Source organism: Doryrhamphus excisus, linkage group LG20 (assembly GCF_037039965.1).
Source record: "Doryrhamphus excisus strain RoL-2023G ecotype Guam linkage group LG20, RoL_Dexc_Guam_v1.1, whole genome shotgun sequence".
Classification (NCBI taxonomy): Eukaryota; Metazoa; Chordata; class Actinopteri; order Syngnathiformes; family Syngnathidae; genus Doryrhamphus; species Doryrhamphus excisus.
The window spans coordinates 8,313,466-8,340,907 of NC_136376.1; the positions used below are offsets into that span (position 1 = coordinate 8,313,466).

Below are 27,442 nucleotides of genomic sequence, written 5' to 3' on the forward strand. Positions count from 1 at the left end.
TCTCTTAAGAGAAACAGTAGTAGTAGTAATAGTAGTAGTACAGTAGTGTACATTTTAGCTTTCTAGTGGCTCCATGATGATACTTGTTAAACTGTCAGTTCCAAAGATAACCATATATGTGGGAATGTACGTACGTATATACTACATTCTGTACATACTAATACACCATCAATGCGCACGCAGGCTTTATCCGCATAGAGGTTAATGGAAAGGGTGATAAAGGTTCTCTGCCGCTTTATAACATATTCATGTCCCAATAAATCTTCACTCCCTGTGCTTGTCTTCATTAATCAGAAGTCAGTGTGCTGAAAACAACGGGCTACATATCAGCACAGTGTATGCAGTATATCTCGTCACATAGCCAGTGGAATATATCACGTATCTCTTACAATCTTCTTTTCATTTGAACTCAGTAGTATATACTGTATGTTCTCAAATAGTGACATCCATTCTGTTTGATGCCCAATTTAATGAGGTTTTTCCCCCCACTCAAGAACTAGTACCACAGGGGGTGTAGGTCTGGTTGTGACTGGGACCACTATGTGCATGGTAAACCCCTTTTGGCAAAGATTTAGCACGAAGCAATGGTTTCCAAGCATTGTTTGTTTGGGTGAGGGAAAGCATCAGGCAGAAGTGGTTGGAGTTCCTGATTCCCGGACAGCAAGTGTTTATGTGAGCAGGAGCAAAGCTGGAGTATATATGAAGCTGGACTATCCGCCAAACTGTTGCTGCCAAGTCCAATTTTTGTAGTAACAAAAGTAACAATTTATAAGTGTCCTAACTGTGATTATATTGTGAATGTAATTTGGCAAAATGAGCTTGGCAGCTGTCTGGAAGTCCTCAGGATCGCTTGGGTGTGTGATCAGACACAGGGGTACGTAGGCATACCTGGAGGAGTCCCGAGGGTGGAGTAAATTAAACAGCTCATTTGAGCGGGGTGCAGAATCTGAAAGATCTAGAAAGCTTTCTGTGTCGGTGTGTATAGTTGCTCTGTAAGAGTCCACAACTCAATACATAGGACCAAAAATGAACATTATAGGTCCTCTTTAAGAGAAAAGCAGTCTTCAAACAAAGATTTTATTGCAATCTGCCAGTCATTTGTTATTATTAAACACAATTGTAAAATTTATTTTGATTTGACACAAAATTGGTCCTTATAATTATTCAATTATGATTTTAATGATAGTAAATTATTACTTGTTATTCATATTACACAATTAAATAGGACATACATACACCAGTCCAGGATGCACCCTGTCCCTCACCCAAAGTCAGCTGGGATAGGCTCCAGCATACTCCCGTGACCCTAATAATTCTAATAAGGATAAGCCGCATAGAAAATATATGGATGGAACCAATACTTCTCATGTAATCTCATATCATAAATCAAAATCTGTAGCCACTATCTGATAAAATACAGTACTTTTTTCATATTTACATATTATGTTATGTCATGTATAAAATTAAATCCATGAAAAATATGTATTTTTTTTAGGTAATATGAAAAATAGGCAATATTTCTCTTCATATACATGACATGACATGGATGAGAAAAGTGATATTTTACAGTTTCCACAAAGTGAATAAAATTCTTTTTCAAAATGTACATATTTTCTGCTCAGAATTATGCATACAGATATTCAGTTGTGAGTGTATGAAAATGCATATAAAGCACAATCATTATTACCAAGTACACAATCTCTCATGTGCAGCATTATTCATTTGGTACAGTAGAGTATATGCTGCATGTACCTTCTTTCTATTTCTTATATACATTGTCCAAGAAGCCTGTTTGTAGCTTCGTAGTGAGTCTTTAAATCAGTCCATCAGCACCAGGTTGGGTACCATCCACTGGGATGAAACATGAAGGCATGAAAAGTTCAGGAGGATGCACGACTGAACAGTGGAGCTTCATCTTCTGTGTTTTATTTTACTGATTCACTGAGGCTGCAGCAAGACTCAAGCAACAATTCTATAGGGAATATTTGGTTTTATGATTATAAATTAAAACTTGGGGCGGCATGGCGGTCGAGCGGTTAGCGCGTAGACCTCACAGCTAGGAGGACCAGGGTTCGATTCCCCGTGCATGCGTGGGTTTTCTCCGGGTACTCCGATTTCCTCCCACATTCCAAAAACATACTCGGTTAATTGTCCATAGGCATGAATGTGAGTGTGAATGGTTGTTTGTCTATATGTGCCCTGTGATTGGCTGGCCACCAGTCCAGGGTGTACTTCGTCTCTCGCCCGAAGGCAGCTGGGATAGGCTCCAGCACCCCTGCGAGGAAAAGCGGTAGAAAATGAATGAATGAATGAATGAAATTAAAACCACCAGTTCCCTAGATGGCGCTATCAAACAAATCAATACTCAATGTGGTTATACACTTTAAATTTGATATTTTAAATCAGGAATGTCTATTTATTTTTGCTTGATGGCACATGAGATAACACTCTCTTTCTCTCGCTCTCTCTCACACACACACACAACTAAACAAACAAGCACTGAATGGGAACCCCAGAGAATACTGTGGCCAGGTCGAGACAGTGTCTGCCAATTGTGTGTGTGCAGGAATGCAAGGCGATTCACGACAGCTGTGTGCTTATTCATGAGTGTGCACGTCCTTATTCCAATGTGTATCGCTAAGAATATTTGGAATTTTTCTGTTTGCGTGGGAGTGATTTGCAGCTGTGGTTCGGACATTTCGACATTCTCCATTAGTGTACATGTGATTGGTATAAATAATCCAAAAATTCTATCTGCTAAATACATTAAAAATGAAGCTTGCAGTGCTACAGTAGGCCCGGTTTGACCTTATTAAGTTTTCTTGTTGCATGATTGAATTGCTGCTCTTCAGTCAATTAACACTCACTAATCACGTATAAGTCTGCTGAATCAGCAGTTGACTCATGAGTAATGGATGAGTCACATGACTATGTACGGTTTTACTCTTAAATTTATCAAGTGTGCGTTCCTCCCGCTTCCCGAGGTGGTATGTTGTTAGGTCTCAGTATGGAGTATTTCTTCATCATGTCTCAGAAGCGGGTGCTCTCGTGTTTCAGCATGCGGATGTTGGCGAGCGTGCCGCTTCCTCCGTGGTGCATGTACCCATAAGCCTGGCGCTGGCCCTCCAGTCATCGAGCGCTTCCTCCTGCAGAAGACACGCTGCTGGAGGGGCTGGAACTGCCCGAGCCTCGGTCCTCGAACACGCTGATTTCCAGCTGGGGCACACAATAGAGGTTAAGGAGGGAATTCTGAAGGAGATAATGGAATGGAGGGCTGCACAGTGTTCAAGTGGTTAGCGCGCAGACCTCACAGCTAGGAGACCAGGGTTCAATTCCACCCTCTCTGTGTGGAGTTTGCATGTTCTCCCTGTGCATGTGTGGGTTTTCTCCGGGTACTCCGGTTTCCTCCCACATTCCAAAAACATGCTAGGTTAATTGGTGACTCCAAATTGTCCATAGGTATGAATGTGAGTGTGAATGGTTGTTTGTCTATATGTGCCCTGTGATTGGCTGGCGACCAGTCCAGGGTGTACCCCGCCTCTCGACCAAAGACAGCTGGGATAGGCTAATGAGAACAAGAGGTGAAAAAAATGGATGGATGACCAAATTGTACTTCCATTCTTGGTGTTTGTTGGCATGTCTCATTTTCACTGATGCGTTCAATGTCGCTTGGTATGCAAGGTAACATAGTAAAAGTTAGGAGGGAAAGTCAAATGTCACAGCCTTCGTATGGGAAAAACGAACAAGGTGAGCCCACCAACACAAACGAGCCAGTATGCTTAATTTATTAGATATTAGTGGCAACATAAAAGCCAGCAAAACTAACTTGCCCCACTCAAACATTTGCAGCCGATTCAGTTTTCCCAACTGGGAAAAAAACAACACACAAAGATGCAAAGCCTTCGTCCCGAACACTCACTGAGACATTTGGTTGGCAAAATAAACATAAACAAAGCAGCACAAAATGGTGTGCGTTCACACAAACTCATTGTCAAAGAAATAATTCAGTTGAAAAAATAAAACATTTGCAGCATTTCGAGAAATGCTGCAAATGTTTTCTAGACAGGAGGAATTCCAAATACATAAATGGCAATTCTCCAAGTTTACAGAATGAGAGATGACATATTAAAGGAAATATTGCATTATTATGATATATTATTATTAGTTATTATAATGTATTATTATAATTATAAGTGGTTTATTTGTCTCCAAGACTGTTGATGATAATATAATTTAATTTTTGGGACAATAAGGATTTCCAAACATACCTGCATTGATTTGTGATGTGTTTTTTTTTTGTTGAGTTCTGTTTTTTTGGTAATGGTAATGGTAATGGTTTTATTTCATTTGAACATGCATCAGATTACAATTGAATGCATCACATAATCAGTTCACAGTTCCACATGTCCAAAAGGAGTAGGAAGAAGCAAAGCTTATTAAATCCTACCCCTCCATCTGGTACTTTTACAATCAGTAACTGTTACATTTGTTCACTTCCTGCTTTCCATAATACAGTTTACTTTTACAATCAGTAAAGTAATAATGCACCTCGTACCAAAGTACAAGGTGATATGAGCATCCAATGACATAATGGGTACCATAGTAACTGTCAATATAGTGATATGTATAGCACATCATGACTGGTTCAAGACTCTTCATCCTTGTATTTAGCAAACATCAACTGCTTTTTTCATTGTGTTTTTCTTCAAATTTAGCCTAAAATCTCGTCTTGTCTTGTGGAACAAATCTCGTGTGCCGTCTTCGCTCGTGAGGTTGGTGTCGGTGTTCCAATTTTAACCTGTCCAACCATCACTGTTTAGAGTTTCATGGAAGTCGGAAGTTTATTTTGCGTAAAACACATCATATTGTGCGGACAAATTGAATAGGTGTGATGGAGTCTACCTTACCAGCTGTCGTGCATGGTGCTCCACTCACACAGAAGATACCGAAATAATTTACATATATATGAAATGATAAAGCAGCAAGATACAGTACACACGATCCTGCTGACTATCTGCTTTTTTCCCCAGCCTAGTGTCTCTTAATGACACTTGCTATTCAAACCCCCCAAGACAGTTTAAGTGCCTTTTCAAGGGCAGCCCCATGGTCATTTATAAGATGGAGGAAGACTAAGATTTAAAGGCGTGTGTGGAATTTTCAAGGCTTCTAACCACAATGGCTTCCATGACCTTTAAATGACTTCTTATCAGTTATAACTCCACCCATTAGAGTTGTGGCTTCATCCTTCAGGTGCTATATATATACTACGTATATACCGTATGTGTTGTGCTGTGAAGTGGAAGGATGGAGAGGAAGCAGCAGGTGCGTGAAGGATACAACTCTCATTCCCCTCTCGATGGGGTCGGTGAGCAGCAGCCCTCGAGGAGCGTAGATTTTCTCGTTCTGTTCCTGGATGTAACTGGTTATCTTCCTCAGAACCTGAAATCAAACAAAAGGCAGATATGTGTTACTGAACATGACGGAAGTATGAGCTCTTAATAAAGAATACATGCAGTATTTTAATACAGTACTCACCAAATTGAGTACAACCCTAACATTTCATATTATTGTATCGTTTGAGGGCTGCACGGGGTCGAGTGGTTACCAGGAGACCAGGGTTCAATTCCACCTTCTGCCATCTCTGTGTGGGGTTTGCATGTTCTCCCTGTGCATGTGTGTGTTTTCTCCGGGTACTCCGGTTTCCTCCCACATTCCAAATATATTGTATATTCCAAAAACATGCAAGGTTAATTGGCGACTCCAAATTGTCCATAGGTATGTATGTGAGTGTGAATGGTTGTTTGTCTATATGTGCCCTGTGATTGGCTGGCGGCCAGTCCAGGGTGTACCCCGCCTCTCGCCCAAAGACTCCAGCACCCCCCGCGACCCTCGTGAGGAAAAGCGGTAGAAAAGGAATGAATGAATGTATTGTTTGAATGGACAATATCGTAGAAATGTCACCTTTATTTATATTTATAAACAACTCATATCAAGATATTGTCAGCACTTCCTCATTGTCAAGCAATCACAGTCATGCCAAGCGAGACACATTCAAATGCGGAAAAAAACACATTGACACACAACCATTATGGACACAAAATAAATGAACATGAAATGAGCCTATTAAATCCATTATGTTCTGAATAGAGCAGATGATTTGTTAGTAATGTATTAAGCTGTAAGTGAGTTGAGAGGAGGATTACTGAAAATGAGTTTTCCACCATTTAACAGCGTTTTTTTTTTTTTTATCAGACACACCTGGACAATGAAATGAGATACAGTAGTAGAGCTGTATCCAATATTCTGTCTTCGCAAATATAATAATGTTCACTGTCAGCTGACCTGCAGTTCTATTTTGCCAGTTATTTTGTATTGATGGAGGTGTTTGTCACATTGTGCCCCTCTCATAGAGCTGATAAGGCAACCCATCTCTGTTTGACACCACTGAAAAATGTCATCTGAAGAATAATGATAATGGTAATGGTTTTATTTCATTTGAACATGCATCAGATTACAATTGAATGCATCACATAATCAGTTCACAGTCCCACATGTCCAAAAGGAGTAGGAAGAAACAAAGTTTATTAAATCCTACCCCTCCATCTGGTACTTTTACAATCAGTAAATGTTACATTTGTTCACTTCCTGCTTTCCATAATACAGTTTACTTTTACCATCAGTAAATTAATAGGTGGTGATATGACCATACAATGACATAATGGGTACCATAGTAACTATGAATATGGTGATATATATAGCCCATCATGACTGGTTCAAGACTCTTCATCCTTGTATTTAGCAAACATCAACTGCTTTTTTGTTCACTTCCTGCTTTCCATAATACAGTTTAAGTTTTTTTAATTTTTAAAATTTTTAATTTTTTTAAAATTTTTAAAATTTTTTAAAATGTTTAAATGTTTAAATGTTTAAATGTTTAAATGTTTAAATGTTTAAATTTTTTAATTTTTAAATTTTTGAAATTTTAAAAAAATTTTAAATTTAATTTTTTTTTAATTTTTAAAAATTTATTTTAAGTCATGGAACTGTCATGGAAATGTGAATCAATTGGCAAAATACAGACAGTGCATGTAAACACCTATAATCAAATACATATAATTACAATTTATCCAGTTATTTAACCGACTAAAGATGAAAGAAGCGGTGAAGTTGAGCTAAAACAAGCTCGCATCAACACACTGGACAGCAGAGCAGCACAAATCCAGCGCCATGTCCGCAGGATCTTGCTGACTGACGGTCAGTCATGCTGAAAGGACAGCTATTAGATTTAAGTGGCATCATTAGAGCAGCTTATTGAGCATGGGTTATGCCTCTGTGGACAACATCAATGCTGATATGCCACGCATCCCCTCAAAGCCAGCCTAAGCGTGTCTGACAGCTGAACCACGCAGTCCACTGGGCCTCGCCATCACAAAGAAAGCTGTCACCGCCGTTGAAAAGGGAGGTTTGCATATCTGCGTACTGAAGACAAACAATGACTAAACATGTAGGGATTTAACTCAGTAACCTATGCAAACTACAATTATTACTTGTATTGGATCTCATTAGTCAAGTGTACTAATGGATGTATATGAAAGACCAATCAGAACAGGCAAACACTATGGTCATTCTTTTACAATAACCAAAAGCTAATTTAGCAACGAGTGCAAGCAAACATGGCCTCTCTGAGTTGAGTCAAGAGAGATTCAAACCACAGAGGCCATGCAGCAATACTGACAAAGGCTCCTCGGAGATGGTAAAGGCCTTCCACAGCTGCAGGCACAGCTGCTGATGGAGTGGCCCGACAAGCAAACCCAAGCGGAGACAAAACCGCAATCATAACCGCCTCTTGCTGTGTCTTTGGCAGTGAAAAATGACAGGAAAATGTTCCATAAATGGACAAATTCAATTCCTCAGCCATAAAATTGTGTTATTTTGTCTCATGTGTGAACTTGCAACACATCAGTGAAACCCAAAGGGGAACATTTCTAAGATTTCGTAATACCAATGTGAGTTGGACGCAGAAGGACAAAAAAAATAAAAATATGTACAGTATGTATGTTCAAAATGGCTTCTAATATAAGACAACCCCGAATATAAGACAACTCAGACCATACATGACGGAACACACTCGTACCCCTTGCCACACTCCAAGTACGTACCCAAATAGGGTACGCTTGTTGGTCCCTGTGTCGTCAAGTCACTGTATACTGTCTGTATGTGAGTGACGGGAGGAAAAGCTCTGACTCACTAGGGAAGAAGTTATTATATATGAATATAAAACAACCTTTTATGACTTTGTTTCTATATATTCAGGTCAAAATTAATTCAACGCTTATCCTCATGAGGGTCACGGGTGGTGCTGGAGCCTATCCCAGGCTGGGTACACCCTGGACTGGTCGCCAGCCAATCACAGGGCACATATAGACAAACAACCATTCACACTCACATTCATACATATGGACAATTTGGAGTCGCCAATTAACCTAGCATGTTTTTGGAATGTGAACCGGAGTACCCGAAGAAAACCCACGCACGCATAAGGAAAACATGCACACAGAGATGGCCAACGGTGGAATCGAACTCGGGTCTCCGACCTGTGAGGCATGCGTGCTAACCACTCCACCACCGTGCAGCCCAGGTCAAAATGGTAGTTGATATTTATTAATTGAATTGCTCATAGGCTAACTCTTCACGTCTTTTGGCTGCTGCCCTGATTGACCCACAGCAGGAGAAACAGGTGGTGGGAAGGATGATATGGATCCTTCAGAGTGCAGTCATGACATGTTATAAGCAATCAGTGTCCATTGAGAAGATGCAATGCAAGCATCCTGCTCCATTTGGGTGCTCCTGTCATTCTGGACACGCTTTTTTTGGTGTGTGTGGCCTTTTATCAAAAATCCACTTGGGTGGCTACATTTAATCGCCATCAGTCACGATCGGTCAGCCAACATGGTTTTGTCAAACAAGTCAATAAAGGTACTCCGCAGTCAGGATGATAACATCTCATCAACCTGCTGACAAAAGACATGAAAGGAGCTTGGAACTGATTTCGGTTCTGCTTGGCTTCAACGCACCAAGAAAGCATCTCGGTGCAGCGCCCATTGCTGTCTGTTGATAAGGAGATGTTTGGAAAAAGCAACAAAACCAGGGAGGTGATTGATGCGGGTGACAGAGCACTGAGGCATGCTGGGACATCACGCTGCTCCAGTTCTAACCCTGCAACAGCAACAGGTGATCAAAAACAGTGCATGCTATCATCACCGGCCTTTTGTCAGGATGGACGTTCTATTCATGCAAAGGGTAAACAATACAAGTGGCGTGCCGTGCCGTGCTTTGACCACCTGCATGCAGGTGGGCACAGTGAGGTCTATTAAGCTATCGTGCAGCCTGATCTCTATCGCCTGTGTGCTTGGCTCATGTGGGTGCACGCAACTGTGACCTGAAAGTAAAAGAGTGCATTCAAGCACGCAGTTTGAATGTTTTGCTGAGAAGAAGGGCAACTACTACCGACGGGTTCTGCAAATATGGAATGAAAGAAGCATTTAAACAGACATAAGCAGTTTCTCCATATCTTTAATATCATAACAACATGAGCAGGCATCCTTAGATATGTCAATAATGCACTTCACCTTTTGTTCTTTAATTCTTCAACTTCAGTATTATCTAATCATGCAGCAATATATTCCAAACATTTTTTTTATTCAAACTAAATACCAGAAAGTGTGCTTGTCACCTTGTCATTTTCACTTCACTTCTCATTTCAAAGACAGTCACCTATTAATTTGGTAGTAAAAATATAATGATCCAATGCCTATATTTCCCAAAGAGGGGTACGTGTTCCCCTAGGGCAGGGGTCGGGAACCTTTTTGGCTAAGAGAGCCATGAAGGCCAGATATTTTAAAATGTGGATCTGTGAGAGCCATATACATTTTTTTAAACATTGAATGCAATAAAATGTGTGCATTTTTATGTAAGACCAACAGTTTTAGATAATGGGCTCTAATTACGTAGACCAGGCACACTACCCCACGCCAATGGGGTGTGGCCAGCACACTTTCGTGAGCAGCGCAGTGTCTAATAATAAATCAAATACTTGTTGCCATTAATACAACTTCTGCTGCTGCATAGTTTTGCACCGTACTCCGTAGACGTATTTCATTCTTTTGGCCATCTTCGTCAGAAGGCTTGGTTCTGCAGCTTTAGCTATTTGACTAAAGGAGGAAAGTTTACATTTACATGTTTTTTTGACATCTCAATGACCGAGGTAGACTACAGCATTACCCAGTAATAATCAAGTTTTGGTGTTCGACCTGGAAAATATCAGGAAAGATAGATATGGTCGGCTGTATTGCAGTAGAAAATAGATGGACGAATTAAAATGCATAAGAAAGTTGTTGATTTTGAATATTATTTTTAACAGTCATTTCTGTGATGGTTTACTTTAAAATGTTAGCAAAAATAAATTTTTATTGTGGTAAGAAATGCTTGAGAGCCAGATACAGTCATCAAAAGAGCCCTACCTGGCTCCCGAGCCATAGGTTCTCTACCTCTGCCCTAGGGGTACGTAGACTGCTGTAGGGGGTACGTGAATACAATTACAAACAGCTTGACTACATTAGAGCTGAACACTGAGATTTGCGTAATGCCCTCGAAGGCCTTATGTCACAGCAGGGAAGTAAGAAAGCATTTAGTTGTTCATTGCTTTGTGCAATTAATGAACAAAGTGAGTAAGTAAAAAAAATATTTTTAGGAAAGCAGGAAGTGAACAAATTTTTAAAAATAACTCTTTAATATCAATATATATAACTAATATACAGTAGATACATTATTCATTTATTCATTCATTTTCTGGAGCCTATCCCAGCGATCTTAGGGCGAGAGGCGGGGTACACCCTGGACTGGTCGCCAGCCAATCACAGGGCACATATGGACAAACAACCATTCACACTCACATTCATACCTATGGACAATTTGGAGTCTGCAATTAACCTAGCATGTTTTTGGAATGTGGGAGGAAACCGGAGATAACCCACGCATGCATGGGGAGAACATGCATGGGGAGAACATGGGTGGAATTGAACTCGGGTCTCCTAGCTGTGAGGCCTGGGTGCTAACCACTCGGTCGCCGCGCAGCCAGTAGATACATTAAAAAACAGTAAATACATAGTACAGTATATCTCAGAATCGGTCACAGTGGGACATTTTTATTGCAGGCACAAAGCACGGCCCATTAAAAGGTACGCAACTCCATCAAACAGAAAATAGAATGGAGATGGTGAGCTAGCAAGTCCTTGCATAACTTGTTTAGTACAAAGTTGAATTTAGGGTGTCATCATGACAGTGGGTTGCTGGGTTACCTTTTCATAGCGTGTTTCCATGCAGAGGAAAATGATGTATGCCGTTGCACAAGCCAGACATCCCTCCAGGTAAGACTGTCCGCTGATTTTTTCAGCCTCCACATAGTACGAGTTCAGGGTTTTGACCGTTTCCTCCAGCAAGTTCCGCTCGATCTGCTTGCAAACACATAGTATGTTGTAGCTAACTTAGAAAAACAATGCCGCAACTTTATTCCCTTATGCCCCATAACATATAAAACCTCATGAGATACGACAAATCAAAACTGAGCATGATTAATGTTAAAAATAATCTTTTAAATGGAATTAATTAATGAATTCACTTTTTCTGGAAATGGAAAATGTACATGTCTTTTTGCTCACCCTGTTGTCAAGCTCTGAGGGAAACTTGGTCTGGAATCGACAGACGGTTCCTTCGCTGTAGTCTCTCTGTATGAACACTTTCATCACCAGTGAAGCACTGCGCCTCATCTCCTGGAGGCTGTGGAACTGTACACAACAAGACAAAAGCCATGTAAACAAACACGCTCAAGGCCAAGTTAAACCGTGTTGCCTGTCAGCTTTGAGATGCAGTGACAAATACAGGAAGAGTTTAGCACTCTCGCTGAATTTACAAGCACTCGGCCCAATTGGAGTACCAGCTACGCCTCTTCAAAGCACTTTGAGTGCTTTAAACACAAACATTCCTCTGAGACCTAGTAGTGGCTTGGCAAATTCACTCTCTTGTTGACCTAAATGCTTGTCTTCTACAAGATGGTAGATTTGTTCTAAAACAAGGGGTTCAAACTTGTAGCCTGCAGAGCATTTGCAGCTCACTAAGACATAATTTGTATCAAATTAATTGATACAAATTAATGTAAGTGTGGCCCATGAAGTTCAGAAGCACATAATAACAAGTAAGTAAACACACATAGGGAAAATTCTGTGAATAATGTTCACTCTAAACATTTAACTTTTTACAAAACAGGTACCACAAAGCATGCTGGGAGCCCAGATTCACCCAGACTCCACCTCCAGCAACGTCCAGGTAAATTTAGTTTGAGACCACTGTTCTAAAATATGTTGGAGCCTATCCCAGCTGTCTTCGGGCGAGAGGCAGGGTACACCCTGGACTGGTCGCCAGCCAATCACAGGGCACATATAGACAAACAACCATTCACACTCACATTCATACCTATGGACAATTTGGAGTCGCCAATTAACCTAGCATGTTTTTGGAATGTGGGAGGAAACCCGGAGTATCCAGAGAAAATCCACGCATGCACGGGGAGAACATGCAAACTCCACACAAAGATGGTCGAGGGTGGGATTGAACTCGGGTCTCCTGGCTGTGAGGTCTGCATGCTAACCACTCAATCACCGTGCAGCCAGGTAAAATCCAATGAATTAGTAATTATGTGTAAATGCTCAAATACAAAAAAAAGTCTGAAAAAGAGCTTTTCTTACTGTCACTCACACACACACCAATGACCTAAGGAGATGCAGCTTCATTGGAAAAATGTGTTAGCAAAAGTTGTTTGAAGTGAAGCTAAAGCTAAGCTAATGTTGCTCAATGAAGGAGAGTCCAGCAGCTTGGAAATATATTAATAACAATCTACCAGTTATTTCACTGATAATTTTGAACATTAAAATATATTTTTTTAAATGTGCCTTGAAAAAGAATTGTCTTATATTTATGTGAATACAATATACGCTCCATACGGTCAGAGTTGAGTTAGCCATTTAGTCAAGTGAAGGCAAAGGCAAAGTTTTGTGACATATAAACTCTCCGGCGTCACTCCTACATAATCAGGTTGAGTACACTGCAGCTTTTCATGTCTATACAGTAAGCGCTGTTTCACTGACTGACCAGGAATAGCATCCACACCTCTATTTTTGTCTGCTAACAGCCCAAAACATACAGCCACGGCGCTCCAATGCTCTGTTTGCCTTGTTTCTTTCCACCTCAGTCTGCCACCTCCTGCTCATCATAATGAACAAGTTGCTCTATTAATAGAAGCAATTAACAACAACACAGTGGCAAACAAGGGCATCATTTATCACAGCGACAAGAAGCAAGCCAAGAGTCAAGTTCATTCAATGTCACACCACTTTAACGGACATTCATGTCGGATAGTTTGACAAGTAAATCAAATGAAGGACACTCCATTGGAATTAAATGAATTATTTCTGTTCTACTCTGAATCTTTTAAAATGCCCAAAACGGCGCAGTTTCATTTGTTGTTTGTCATAATAGTACAATCATTTGCACCACTGGAATGTTATGCAAATAATAATTCATTCAAACAGTATAAAGTTGCAAACATGCTTAGTGTCCAAGTGCATGGCTGTATGGTATTGCTATTATTATTTATTAGTAGTATCAGTGTTTATTTTCTATTATTATTTATCATTCATTCATTCATTTTCTACCGCTTTTCCTCACGAGGGTCGCGGGGGGTGCTGGAGCCTATCCCAGCTGTTTTCAGGTGAGAGGCGGGGTACAACCAGGACTGGTCGCCAGCCAATCACAGGGCACATATAGACAAACAACCATTCACACTCACATTCATACCTATGGACAATTTGGAGTCGCCAATTAACCTAGCATGTTTTTGGAATGTGGGAGGAAACCCACACATGCAACATGCAAACTCCACACAGAGATGGCCAAGGGTGGAATTGAACCCTGGTCCTCCTAGCTGTGAGGTCTGCGCGCTAACCACTCGGCCGCCGTGCCGCCCTATTATTTATTAGTATTAGATAAAATTTTGTATTATCTATATTTTTCAAATGATTTATTTTAATTATGAAAAAACGGTTTTCAAGGCATCATAATGGTGCATAATTGGCCAGTACTGATCATATGGATTGACTGATGAGTTCTATTGGCCAGGGGCGCCTTATGGGAGGGGGAAGTATGCACAATTCCAAGATCAACCGACTACCAAGTGGCCTGCAAAAGTAGGTAACTCTGTACAAATAAAAGGGGATGTGTTATTGGCTATTGGATTATTTTTTTTTTACTTATTTTTAGACTATGGTCTATTATTAGTCAAAAGTGGTATGTAGTATTCTGGCCACTTGGCAGCAGTAATTTTACATGGAGGAGGCATCCATCTTTAATACATGACCCTACCTTGCAGTCGATGTAGCTTAGCCATGAATGCAGAGTGAAAAAAGGTTCTCTTCCCATTTAGTGTGGAAGTGGTAAGTTTGTGGATTCTAACTCTTTCCTTCTTACCCTTTTCGTTTGAAACCTTTTCTTAAGTTTTGAAAAATTAGATTTTTTTTAGCATAACTGTTTAGTTTGCTAGCTAGCAGCCTTCTTGAGTTCCTGTAACATAATAGTTGTGCAATCCAGTGATCTGTGAGAGGAAGCCTGCTAGGATCTATGTAATACCTGCATGCTGAGCAGACCTGTGTGGATGATGCATGCAACGAAGCCCTGTCTTCCCCAATGAAGTCATTATTATGACAACTGAGGTCACCATGCCTTTAGCCTGAACGTGACATCACCAAGGACGCATGCGGGCAGCTGCATAACATACAATGTGACGTCTCATGTATGCAAATGTACTCTACTGCATCATACCTAGATTTATTTACCTTCAAAAATATTATTATTATTCAAACTACAGCCGCAATAATAAACATACATTTCTGACAGTGTCAAACTACTGTATACATATAGGCAGAATCTTTGATGTTATTACACTTTGCAGGTATAGCCACTGTTGTGTGCTGTCAGCATACAGTACGCTGTACAGTACAGTGCGAGCAACACTCGTAAAAGCATCCATACCACAATGCCAACTGTATTAACTAACACATGATAGCAATGAGTTTTCATATGCTGCGGGAATGCCTTCTAGAGAAGAGTGAGACCGCCCCTGTCCATGGTGCTGATAGTCCCCCTTCATCAGTGCCCTTAATTAGATGCACTAAAGCAATGTCAACAAATCAGCATGATTGCAAATACAAACAGATGACATTCTACAATAGGAATTACAATAAAAGCACATCAATTCAACATGCAGCAGTAACAGCAGGACAAGTCTTACTTTAGTCAGCCTTGCTCAGAGACACACTAAAAAAGACACACAAAAAAAGACACACTAATAAGAAGAAAGGGCTTGTGTCACCTCTGTCGCCATGTTGCTGCTTTGGATGTGGAATTTTGTCCCGCGTGGAGGATGACACGCGCCTGCTTGTGTTGTTGGTAGTGCAGCTCACGCAGCCTGGCGGGGAAGACAGCAGGCACGAGCGTGTGTGCTGACGTGAGCATGCGCGTGTTGGGATATGTGTGTGTGTGTGTGTGTGTGTTAAGGTTTTGGTTTTCATTCAACTATTTTATTCAACTTGCAATCAATGAAGGTTATGTTATTGTTATTATGACAATCTATAAATCTATCTATTGCAATAATGCCATGGTATTGTTAGCATATCATAGTTACATATCACCGAGGGTAGAATCGAACTCGGGTCTCCTAGCTGTGAGGTCTGCGCGCTAACCACTCAACCGCCGTGCAGCCTATTCAGTAATTATCCAGAAAAAATACAAATTAATCAAATAACTATTGATATAGTTATAGTTATTAAATAAAATATCAAAAGACGTGGGTTCGATTCTCCACTTGGGCATCTCTGTGTGGAGTTTGCATGTTCTCCCCGTGCATGCGTGGGTTTTCTCCGGGTACTCCGGTTTCCTCCCACATTCCAAAAACATGCTAGGTTAATTGGCGACTCCAAATTGTCCATAGGTATGAATGTGAGTGTGAATGGTTGTTTGTCTATATGTGCCCTGTGATTGGCTGGCCACCAGTCCAGGGTGTACCACGCCTCTCGCTCGAAGACAGCTGGGATAGGCTCCAGCATACCCGTGCGACCCCAGGGAGGATTAGTGGCAAAGAAAATGGATGGATGGATGTTATTTATGATCCAGCATGCAGAAGTTGTATTTGCATTATGAACTATATATATGTAGTGTATGTATATGATAATCTCCAAGTCAGGAGTGGCATTCATTTATTTGCTTTTAATTCATTAAAAATGTATATTTTATTACACATTTGGAAGGATGAGTCACCTGCTTTTGCCGGCTGGATGGCTTTTTATTCATTTGAATTGGAAGCCCGTTTTAAAGTTCATGCCTTGCTTGAAGGCGCACCGCTGCAAAGTGGTGGTGGCGCATAAACCCCCACATACACTATTTACTGTGCCATTAAGAAGCGCTCACATTAAACTTTCATATGACTGGACCCACTTTGATGCACTTCGTTGAAAGCTACAGCACCATATTGATTATTTACAAGCGTGACTGCACCAATAAATCCGTTTTTTACTGAATAATATCGATAATGTCTCGATTGATGCTATTTCTGGGTCAAACTCTATTTTTCCCGCACTTGCTTAACATCATGACTCACAACAGGAACTGAAATGAGCTGTTCTCTCTCTATCTGCACCCCCCCCCCCACCCCCCACGACCCCAGAGGGTGTGCTTAGATCACATTCCTGGCAAAGATACAGCACACGTATCCACAAATACACCGCAGTGGCCAACTGGTGAATGAATGAAAACAGATCACAAAAAGATGGAGGAGCTTAGAATTGTGCAGCGGCGGTACACAATTATTTGCCAGCATCCTGCAGCTCGCTCCACATTGCTAGAAAGGATGCTCACGTGCACATTCTATATTCCTTTCAGGGGAGGGAGTGTTCGGCTTTACACAATCTTATTTTTAACTCCTGTTGTCACTGAATCTTCTTTCCTGACGTCAATGTGATATTCTCAGGTTATTTTTTGAGAAGCGTTTGTAGAGTGTTCTTACAGTTTTTTATATATATTTATAGTTGGTTAAAATATTGGATAAAGACCATGGCATTTGGGTTTTGGGGCTGTTTTGGCTCATTTTGAGAATGTAATGCAACCATACTCCAACCCCACCGGTGTGTCTGAATGTGCACTTCAGCAGAAAGGAACAACTTCAGCTTCAGCCTTAAATTATTATAATGGTTATGCACACACATACACAGACAGCCCACGGTGCGCAATACAGTATATTAAAACAATCTTGGTTTCCCCGTCACACTAAACTGACACATGCTATTAGACCTGTGTGCTGGGAAACCATTAAAAAAACATTCAAGTCTTACTTGCAGTCCTTTCTCAAGGTTTTGTGGTAAATTGTCAAAGTAGTCATGTATGGTTTCACAAGCATTAAATAGGGCATTTCATAAGCAATTAAACGCAATATTCCAGAAACATAAGCAGGGCTGGGTTTGTGTAACCTGCCAAAATTATGCACGCCAGTACTGGTAGACATGTTGGATAGGTTACTATAAAAGTGCTTCATTTTTGGGATACAAAAGCAATCATTCATATTCTATACCGCTTATCTTCATGAGGGTAGTGGGCATGCTGGAGCCTATCCTAGCGGTCTTCGGGTGAGAGGCGGGGTACACCCTAGACTGGTCGCCAGCCAATCACAGGGCACATATAGACAAACAACCATTCACACTCACATTCATACCTATGGACAATTTGGAGTCGTCAATTAACCTAGCATGTTTTTGGAATGTGGGAGGAAACAGGAGAAAACCCATGCATGCAAACTCCTCAAAGAGATCCCAGAGGGTGGAATCAAACTCGGGTTTCCTAGCTGTGTGCCCTGTGTGCTCACCCTCACCGTGCATCCTCATGTACCACATATTATTTTTAAACACATTATTTTTAAACACTAACTAGTTAGCAGCTCTAATTAATACTCATTCATTTTCTGTGCTGGAGCCTATCCCAGCTATCTTCAGGCAAGAAGCGGGGTATACCCTGGACTGGTCGCCAGCCAATCACAGGGCACATATAGACAAACAACCATTCACACTCACATTCATACCTATGGACAATTTGGAGTCGCTAATTAACCTAGTATGTTTTTTGGAATGTGGGAGGAAACCCACACAAGTGAAGAACATGCAAAGTCCACACAGAGATACCCAAGCAGGGAATCGAACCTTAGTCTCCTAGCTGTGAGGCCTGCACACTAACCACTCACTAACCACACAGTCAGGAAATCTGGAAAATCAGGGTTTGAATCTCCACTGGGCATCTCTGTGTGGAGTTTGCATGTTCTCCCCGTGTGTGAGTGGGTTTTCTCCGGGGACTCCGGTTTCCTCCCACATTCCAAAAACACACGTTAATGGCCGACTTGAAATTGTTCAGATGTATGAATGTATGTAAGTATGGTTTATTCTGACTCTCGCCCCAAAGTTAGCTAGCGTGACCCCAGTGAGGATAAGTGCTGTGTATTATTGCCCCTTGAGAAGATACTATGGAAGGTGTGAACTATTTGTGTTTGTTGTCCTCCTGTGCTCATATAGTGATTGTCTACTTAAGAAGAAGCATGGACGAGATGTACGCTATGTTTGAGCCCCATGTGCTGTATGTCTTCTGGGCCTTGTGCCACATCAAGCAGACTTGTCCTATTGACTTAACCACAAGTTGTGGTTTTGCCTCACGGACAAATACACACATTCTGACAGCGGAGCACACCGAGAGACGTCCCAGCGTGACAGGAAATGAGAGCTCACACAAACCCACCCAGAACAACATATTAACTTGGAAACGTTCAAAGCTAATAAACATCAATTGGACTCCTCTGCAGTGAAAGTTCCTCTACGTTGAACACTTGAACGTTCTACACAAGTACAAGCTGGATGATTGGCTGTCTTCTCCTGCCTTTTTCAAAACATACATCAATGCCCTTGTCGGCTTCTGCAGGAATGCTGATTTGTCCTTCCTCCTGGCACGTCAAATGTGACTTGAACATTTTGAAACTAGCAGATTTTCTTATATATTCTATTTGTGGAAATAGGATTTTGACTGCGTTTGTCAAAGCAGCTTTGCTAAATGAGTTCATCACGGGGACCCAACCAGACTGCTTAATAAGCAGAGTACAGATACACTTTATCTGCATGGAATAGCCGCATATCTACAGGGGGAATATGCATGGAATATTGCATTATGCTGTGTATTACCATTTAGATAACTATATTAATGATTTTTAAAATATCAAATCGGAATATAAATAGTGACAAAAAAATAAAATAAAATAAAATAAAATAAAATAAAATAAAATAAAATAAAATAAAATAAAATAAAATAAAATAAAATAAAATAAAATAAAATAAAATAAAGGCACGGCGGTCGAGTGGTTAGCGCACAGACCTCACAGCAAGGCGACCAGGGTTCAATTCCACCCTCGGCCATCTCTGTGTGGAGTTTGCATGTTCTCCCCGTGCATGCGTGGGTTTTCTCCGGGTACTCCGATTTCCTCCCAAAAACATGCTAGGTTAATTGGCGACTCCAAATTGTCCATAGGTATGAATGTGAGTGTGAATGGTTGTTTGTCTATATGTGCCCTGTGATTGGCTGGCGACCAGTCCAAGGTGTACCCTGCCTCTCGCCCCAAGTAGCTGGGATAGGCTCCAGCACCCCCGGCGACCCTCATGAAGAAAAAGCGGTAGAAAATGAATGAATGAATGAAAATAAAATAAATTATTTCTTTCGTCTCAAGTAGATTCAAATAAATAAAATATAAAATATGTCAATAATATATTGACAAAATAATTCATGATTCATAATTGTTTGGTGAAGGTTTTGACAAAGCATAGTACTTAGAACACTTAAGTTACAACTGCATACAACAAGAAGACCTTTGGTGACCTCTGACCTTACAAAGGTTCTTTTGGATGCACAACAATTCCCACAGACAACAAAAACACATTGAAAGTGTCCCATAAGAAACCCATTCATCCATCCATCCATTTTCTATGCTGCTTATCCTTACTAGGGTACTGGGTATCCTGGAGCCTATCCCAGCTGTCTGGACTGGACAAACTGGACTGGTCCCCATAAGAAACCTATAAAAGAATTCCATATTCAGCAGAATTTTCCCTTCCTGTTGTCAAGACCAGGTATCCTAGTACTGGAACTCAGCCACTTTTCATTAGATGGATTTTTCACAGCTTACAAATGCTGGCAGATGTTCAAATGTTTGATGATCACATTTGAAAAGCGATCAGGTAAGCGTCGAACTGCAGGCAAGCAACAAAGAGGTGGGGGTCGCTTCAAATTGAAGCGAACCGTAGCTCTTGAATATTAATGAAGTACTACTATGTAGCACCAGCTGCACAGAGCGACTGGAAAAGAAGAGGTAGTGATCAAATAACATATTGACCCGTGGTTTTTTTTTGTGGCTAATTGGTTCCATACCGGGGTGTTCTAAGTGAATTTCCACATTCCTCATTACTAAATGGAATATTTTTGTAGTTACACCACAGGAAACCTGTTAACAACCTTCTAAATATTAGTATTCAGTGAGTCACATCATGTACTGCAACGGGCTCGAGAGACGGGGTACACCCTGGACTGGTCGCCAGCCAATCACAGAGCACATATAGACAAACAACCATTCACACTCACATTCATACCTATGGACAATTTGGAGTTGTCAATTAACCTAAAAACCAACGCACGCATGCAAGAACATGCAAACTCACACAGAAATACTCAATGGAGATTTGAACCCAGATCGCACCGACCTCCTATCTGTGTGGCCAACATGCTAACCACTTAGCAACTGTGCGAGTATATTATTTTATTATTATTTTTTGAAAGTAATTGATGCGTTCGCAACTATAGCGAAATGTACGAGTCAGATGTGGAGAGAATTTGGGGGTATCAAAATAGTTCAGAGGAGAAAAAACGGCTAGTGTCGACCGAGTACTCCTGCCGTACTTCCTGGATATTGCTACTATGGAAGATAAACTTAATGTCTGTCTAAATTAATATAAACATAACCAATATGTTTTCCCATGCTGCAGTATTTTTCACGGCATTACTGTTTCCTCCATGTTTACTTCTGGGAGTGTCCTGATTAGCATCCTGTCCACTCATTGGTCAATCAATGGTTGATTGGTCCTCGTCTGGGTGACACCAATGACATTTTTTACTTTCTGGGATTGCATTGCTAGTGGTTAGCGCACAGACCTCACAGCTAGGAGACCAGGATTCAATTCCACCCTCAGCCATCTCTGTGTGGAGATTGCATGTTCTCCCCGTGCATGCGTGGGTTTTCTCCGGGTACTCCGGTTTCCTCCCACATTCCAAAAACATGCTAGGTTAATTGGTGACTCCAAATTGTCCATAGGTATGAATGTGAGTGTGAATGGTTGTTTGTCTATATGTGCCCGGTGATTGGCTGGCGACCAGTCCAGGATGTGCCCCGCCTCGAGCCCAAAGACAGCTGGGATAGGCTCCAGCACCCCTGCGACCCTCGTGAGGAAAAAGCGGTAGAAAATGAATGAATGAATGGTTCACTCAACATTTAAGGACTCTTTGACCTTGTTAGTTTGCTACGTAACCAAAGTAGAATATTTAGAAAATGTTTTCCCTTTGTTCGCTTCTAACTAACCATTTGAGAAAGATAAACTAATGTTCCTTTTGTGTTATGTGGTAGCTAGGGGACAACCTGTGCAGAAGTGAAACACACATATACAGTACATAATGAACAAACTACCTGCTGTATTGAACATTTATTCAGCAACCCGTACAAAAAAATACAACAATGCAATTGGATGAAACAGCTGGAGTGACATGCCGGAAGCAAAACAGATCTTCCTTTAAGACGTTGCAGATCCAGGCAGCGATATTTAGCTGAATTTAGCCCCGCGGAGGAGATTGCAAGCGAGCAGGAAAAAAAAGCAGGGGGTGTGGGGTTCTTATGGTGAACAGACAAAACACAAAAGACAGCAAGGATGTGATTTCTCCGCATGCAATCCCTAGAGGGAAACATTATTGCTAATTTAGAGTCAAGGACGATAAAATTACCAGAAGTGAAATTCGCCAGTGAGCTGGGAATGAGCTCCAAGAAACAGTGACATTATGCAAATGATGAGGCAATAAATAGATTAGATAAGGAGTGAAAATGGCTGTGATCACTTGTGCTGCAGTGCTGCATCACTGGGCTGCAGCATCTTTTCAACACCTAATGATGACAAATGACCCATGAGTCCGTGTTTTCAGCCACCTGACTCCAACAGTTCAATTCATTATCTCGTTATATCGCTCTAAAAGGCCTGTTGCAGCGTCAGTTTGGTTAAATTGTTTCTTTTTCTGTCCATTCCCATTCCTTTCTATCCTGTGTATTCACTGATACTCAACTCATGCCTCCATGGTGCACATTTAGCCACACAGAGTTGTTACATAATACTAATGCTTGTCCTCTTTTATTCCTTAAGCTTTGTAAAATGATGAGCGCACATTTCGGTAAAACCCAGAATCCCAAAGGCTCGGGTCTTTTTTTGTCCTCAAAGTTAACGCTGACGTGACGATTAGGAGTTATTTATTTTATCTTCGGACTTTATCCAGAAAGTAGCTCAAAGGAGTTGACATGTCTCAGCCTCTGCAGGTTTGAAAAAAGATCCCAGTGTACTGACGGACAGAACTTAGTCTGCTTGTCTGCTTTCTTGCTATGGTTTTTCCCAAATTCACACTTGCTGTTACCATTTTTCTGCAAGATGGCAAAATGATGTGCTAAAAATTCTGAATTTTGTGACTGAAATACTAATACTTTTTCCATAATTTAATCAATCAGCTTTTAAAATCAGCTTTGAAATGCTTTGAATTAAATACTTTGCTGGGACACAATGCATTATGGGAAGAAATGAAAATCTTTATTTACTAGTATTGGTAACTTTTTAGAGTTAAGTTGCTGTGTGATGAGTTTAGTGTTCTTTGTAAGATGACATTGTCAGCCAGACTTACACTATATCGAGTAATGACCTCATTTTTAAAAAATCGTATTGGTACCTTTTTACTGTTAAGTTGCTGTGTGATGAGTTTAGCATTCTTTGTAAGATGACACCATCAGTCAGACTTACAGCATATCGAGTAATGACCTCTTTAAAAAAACTCGTATTGGTACCTTTTTACTGTTAAGTTGCTGTGCGATGAGGTTAGCATTCTTTATAAGATGACACCATCAGTCAGACTTACAGTATATCGAGTAATTACCTCTTTTAAAAAAAACTCGTATTGGTACCTTTTTACTGTTAAGTTGCTGTGTGATGACTTTAGCATTCTTTGTAAGATGACACCGTCAGTCAGACTTACAGCATATCGAGTAATGACATCATTAAAAAATCGTATTGGTAACTTTTTAGTGTTAAGTTGCTGTGTGATGAGTTTAGCGTTCTTTGTAAGATGACACCGTCAGTCAGACTTACAGTATATCGAGTAATGACCTAATTAAAAAAAACTCATATTGGTACTTTTTACTGTTAAGTTGCTGTGTGATGAGTTTAGCATTCTTTGTAAGATGACACCATCAGTCAGACTTACAGTATATCGATTAATGACCTCATTTAAAAAAAACGTAATGGTACCTTATTAGTGTTAAGTTGCTGTGTGATGAGTTTAGCGTTCTTTGTAAGATGACATTGTGAGTCAGACTTACAGTATATTGAGTAATGAACTCCTGGCAAAATCAGAAATTAAACACATAAATGTTTTAAAATTATGTTTTTGATATCAGTGAATTCAGTGAAAAATCATTGAAAAAATTCTTAGATGTACAACAGTTGCTTAATTGATCACCGTTATCTTAAAATTAGCATCATAACTCTCCTCTCTAACATCCTTTGAGACAGCGGGACTCTGAAGTGTGTGTGTGTGAGTGACAGGAAGAAAAACTTGAATTCAGTTAATCATATATAATCTAGAACATAAAATGCCTGGTCTTTTTCACTTTTTCGGTGGGAATTTTCCTGTGGTTACATTCACTGCTAAAAGTCCACCAGATGGTACATTTTGTTCATTGAAAACTTTCTTTGTCAGATTGTTTCTAGTCACCCGCCTTAAAGGACAGCCAGATCAACAATGGCTTCAGCTCAACAATCTGTGTCCCTTGTTTTTTAACTCAAGCCAGCTAGGTGAAACTGGATATCTGACCAGTGCAGAGCAACTGCTACACGTTGTCACCAGTTTTTCCATTCTTATTGGATGAACATGACGCATACACAGCTCCATTCACATCATATATTGTATATAAAAATAACATCCAGAGTGAGACCTCTGGAGTCATAAGGCGGTTGTGTCCTGTCAATCTTTTAAAGCAAGGAGAGGACATTAATGCTATGACAGCAATATTAATTAACGTAATAACACTCTGCTGGCCCATAATCGTTTTATGAGTTATATTTAGTCCAGTATTAAACATGAAAAAGTTGACTTGTCAAAGATTTTATGAGCTTTTAGGGATTTTGGCTGTCAGTGATACTGACAACATCACATTGCAGCTCTGCTGAGCCCGTTATGTGGATATTAGAACACCACCAGCAGGATTCTCCCAATGGAGAAAGGAAAAATGACCCTGTCAAGACAAGACAGAGTGGAACCAAATTCCCTCGTTGAAAATTTGGGCTGAACATAGTGCACCCACTTCATCAAAGATTCAGCCAGTCATTTAACTGGCTTTTAAATTGTGTTTTTTTCCCCCCAGTGAAATCAAGCATTTTTGGCATATTTGTCAATGTGAGAGGTCACTAGCTCACCATCTCTGTTGGAGTTCTTCCTAAAGGGATTTAATAGGCTTGTTGCACACCAAACTTATTCAAGGAAATATAATTATATCTAGAAGAATAATTCTGATTCAATATGAGTCCAGGGCTATAGCCCAAATGTCTGTTTGATTAAATTGTCAGTGTCTTAACTCATTTGTCTGTATATTGTATGTTTGGCGTATTGATATCTGTAGCAGAAGCCCTCACTGGTGTAATGGCCAGAAAAAGCGAAGATAATGCCAGCCAGCTTCCTGCCTTCAGATGGTACAGCAGATGGCGGAGTCCTGAGGGTCCGCGCTGCAGCCAGTAATCCAACCCTCCATCAAGTATAGCACTCTCATCCCCCATCACTTTGTTTATTTTACATAAGAAGATACATAAGTCTGCATCTTAAAGAACAAGGAAGGCACCTAACTTCATCTAGAGCGTCCCCTAGTGGATGCAATTAAAGTCCAAATGAGTTAATCCAATGAGAGGAGCATTATGGATTGAGTATTTGTGAAATGTTTTATTTGGAGAGATTCTTAATGTGAAAATTGTTATGGGATCTGTATCTGTTTTTGCTGATCTTGGCAGAAGTAATGTGAGACGGAAAGGGATCCAGTTGGAGGGTCTTGCTTGCTATGACAACCATCTGTTACCATCACATCATCATTTTTTTTAAAACCCATGACACAGATGTTTGACAGTGATAAGGGAAGAAAACAACCATAAATATCGTGGCTCGTTAAATTAACAAATTTTTGGTAACAATTTCTTCTCCAAAAATAGGCCATTGTCCACATCTCATTTATCATGAGTTGTTAATAATTTATAATGTTTAATTGGTTTCAACCGATGACCTGAGTTGGGTTCTTCATTTAATATTTTTAAAGTTAGAACATAAAAAAAACTGTTTTCAACATTCTAAATGTGATTTTAACATTATTAAAGCCCTCTAAACATAACCAACAGAAGTACATGTTCAGGCAAAATTATCTGACACATTTGTAGGTTAAATAAAAGTAAAATAAATAAAGTAAAGAAACAAAAATGCCATTATGGAAAACGTTTAGCAAAACAAACTAATCTGTAACTGCAACACAACGAGCGTTCCGTTTACACTTCAATTTTGGTAGACATGATCCCGTACCAGCTCCAAACACCATCTTGTTATGGGTTACCAACTTCAGAACTATTGGATCTGCATTGAAACGAAATTCAACCAGCTGACCTTGCACCGCCAGAAGTGATTTAATTTTTAAAACATAATGAAACAGAATGGCGGGGCTGCACGGCGATCATGTGGTTTAGCGCTCAGACCTCACAGCGAGGAGACCAGGGTTCAATTCCACCCTTGGCCATCTCTGTGTGGAGTTTACATGTTCTTTCCATAGGTATGAATGCGAGTGTGAATGGTTGTTTGTCTATATGTGCCCTGTGATTGGCTGGCCACCAGTCCAGGGTGTACACCGCCTCTTGCCCGAAGACAGCTGGGATAGGCTCCAGCACCCCCGCAACCCTCATGAGGATAAGCGGTAGAAAATGAATGAATGAATCAATGAAACAGACTGACATTATATGTAGTTTTCGAAAATAAATTTTTGTTTCTTTACTTTTATTTAACCTACAAATGTATCAGATCAGTTTGCCTGGCTATGTATAAAGGTGATCAATGAAGCGGAGTCACTAAACAACTGTCAAGCAGCTGTCAATCTGTAAAGCTAAAAATATGATAATTTTTTCCAAAAACAGGCCTTGGTAAAGAGCTTATATCTGGGTCAATACAACTCTTACTAAATGTGAAGGTTGAAGGTGTCAGGTATTGGAGCAGCAGTGGACTAGTTTCACATGAAGAGTGGACTATCTCACCCTGACAAGACAAACACAGGAAGTAAATGCGACTCGGAAAATAGCATTAACATGACTTATGAGTTATTTCATGATAAAACCGAACATAGTTGTGCAACATAGTTGTTTTTCAGAGCGGTCCTTTTATTCTGATCCCTCCACCTGTCCTGTACCAGGACATGCCAGCACATTAGTTTACCCAACCATCTACACGGGGTGACCGCAGACCAAATCAGAGAACGTCTCGGCTCTTCAGTCGGCTATTTTCCGAAGTCAGGGAGCGAGACCAGCTTATTTTTAGAGCCTACCTGGGTCCTGCACTCAGGAAATTACACCTTCTCCTATTCTCCGACTCAAAAGGAACATGAGCTCTCAGAGTCTCATAGCAAATATCCCATCGCCTTTCCAGCAGCGACGGTGCATTTGAGCAATAATATAGGCTGTGAGTGTCAAGAAGGTGGTCAATAATATGTGGGTTAGGTCATCTGCTGGACATAAGACCATTACCTCTTGGAAGCATCAGTCTCAGCATTTGAATGGGAGCATGGATATCTTATTGAATGAGCTTCTGCAGATACGTTTCACACTCTGCCAAGATTCACGTCTCTTCCAGCAGCAACAATCAATCCTCATTGATGACATGTTCCAGAAAC

The 27,442-nt window shown here is 40.5% G+C and overlaps 1 protein-coding gene across 1 annotated transcript; it reads right to left on the minus strand.

Annotated features, from left to right (window-relative positions):
* Positions 1-2,417: 2,417 nt before the first annotated feature.
* Positions 2,418-15,592, minus strand: golga7bb (golgin A7 family, member Bb). Its single transcript, XM_058059158.2, has 5 exons — positions 15,479-15,592; positions 11,718-11,843; positions 11,358-11,510; positions 5,338-5,439; positions 2,418-3,216 (listed from the first exon to the last, which is right to left on the minus strand). Exons 1-5 carry the CDS (start codon positions 15,488-15,490, stop codon positions 3,130-3,132), a joined length of 480 nt encoding a protein of 159 aa, XP_057915141.1. The 5' UTR covers positions 15,491-15,592; the 3' UTR covers positions 2,418-3,129.
* Positions 15,593-27,442: the final 11,850 nt, after the last annotated feature.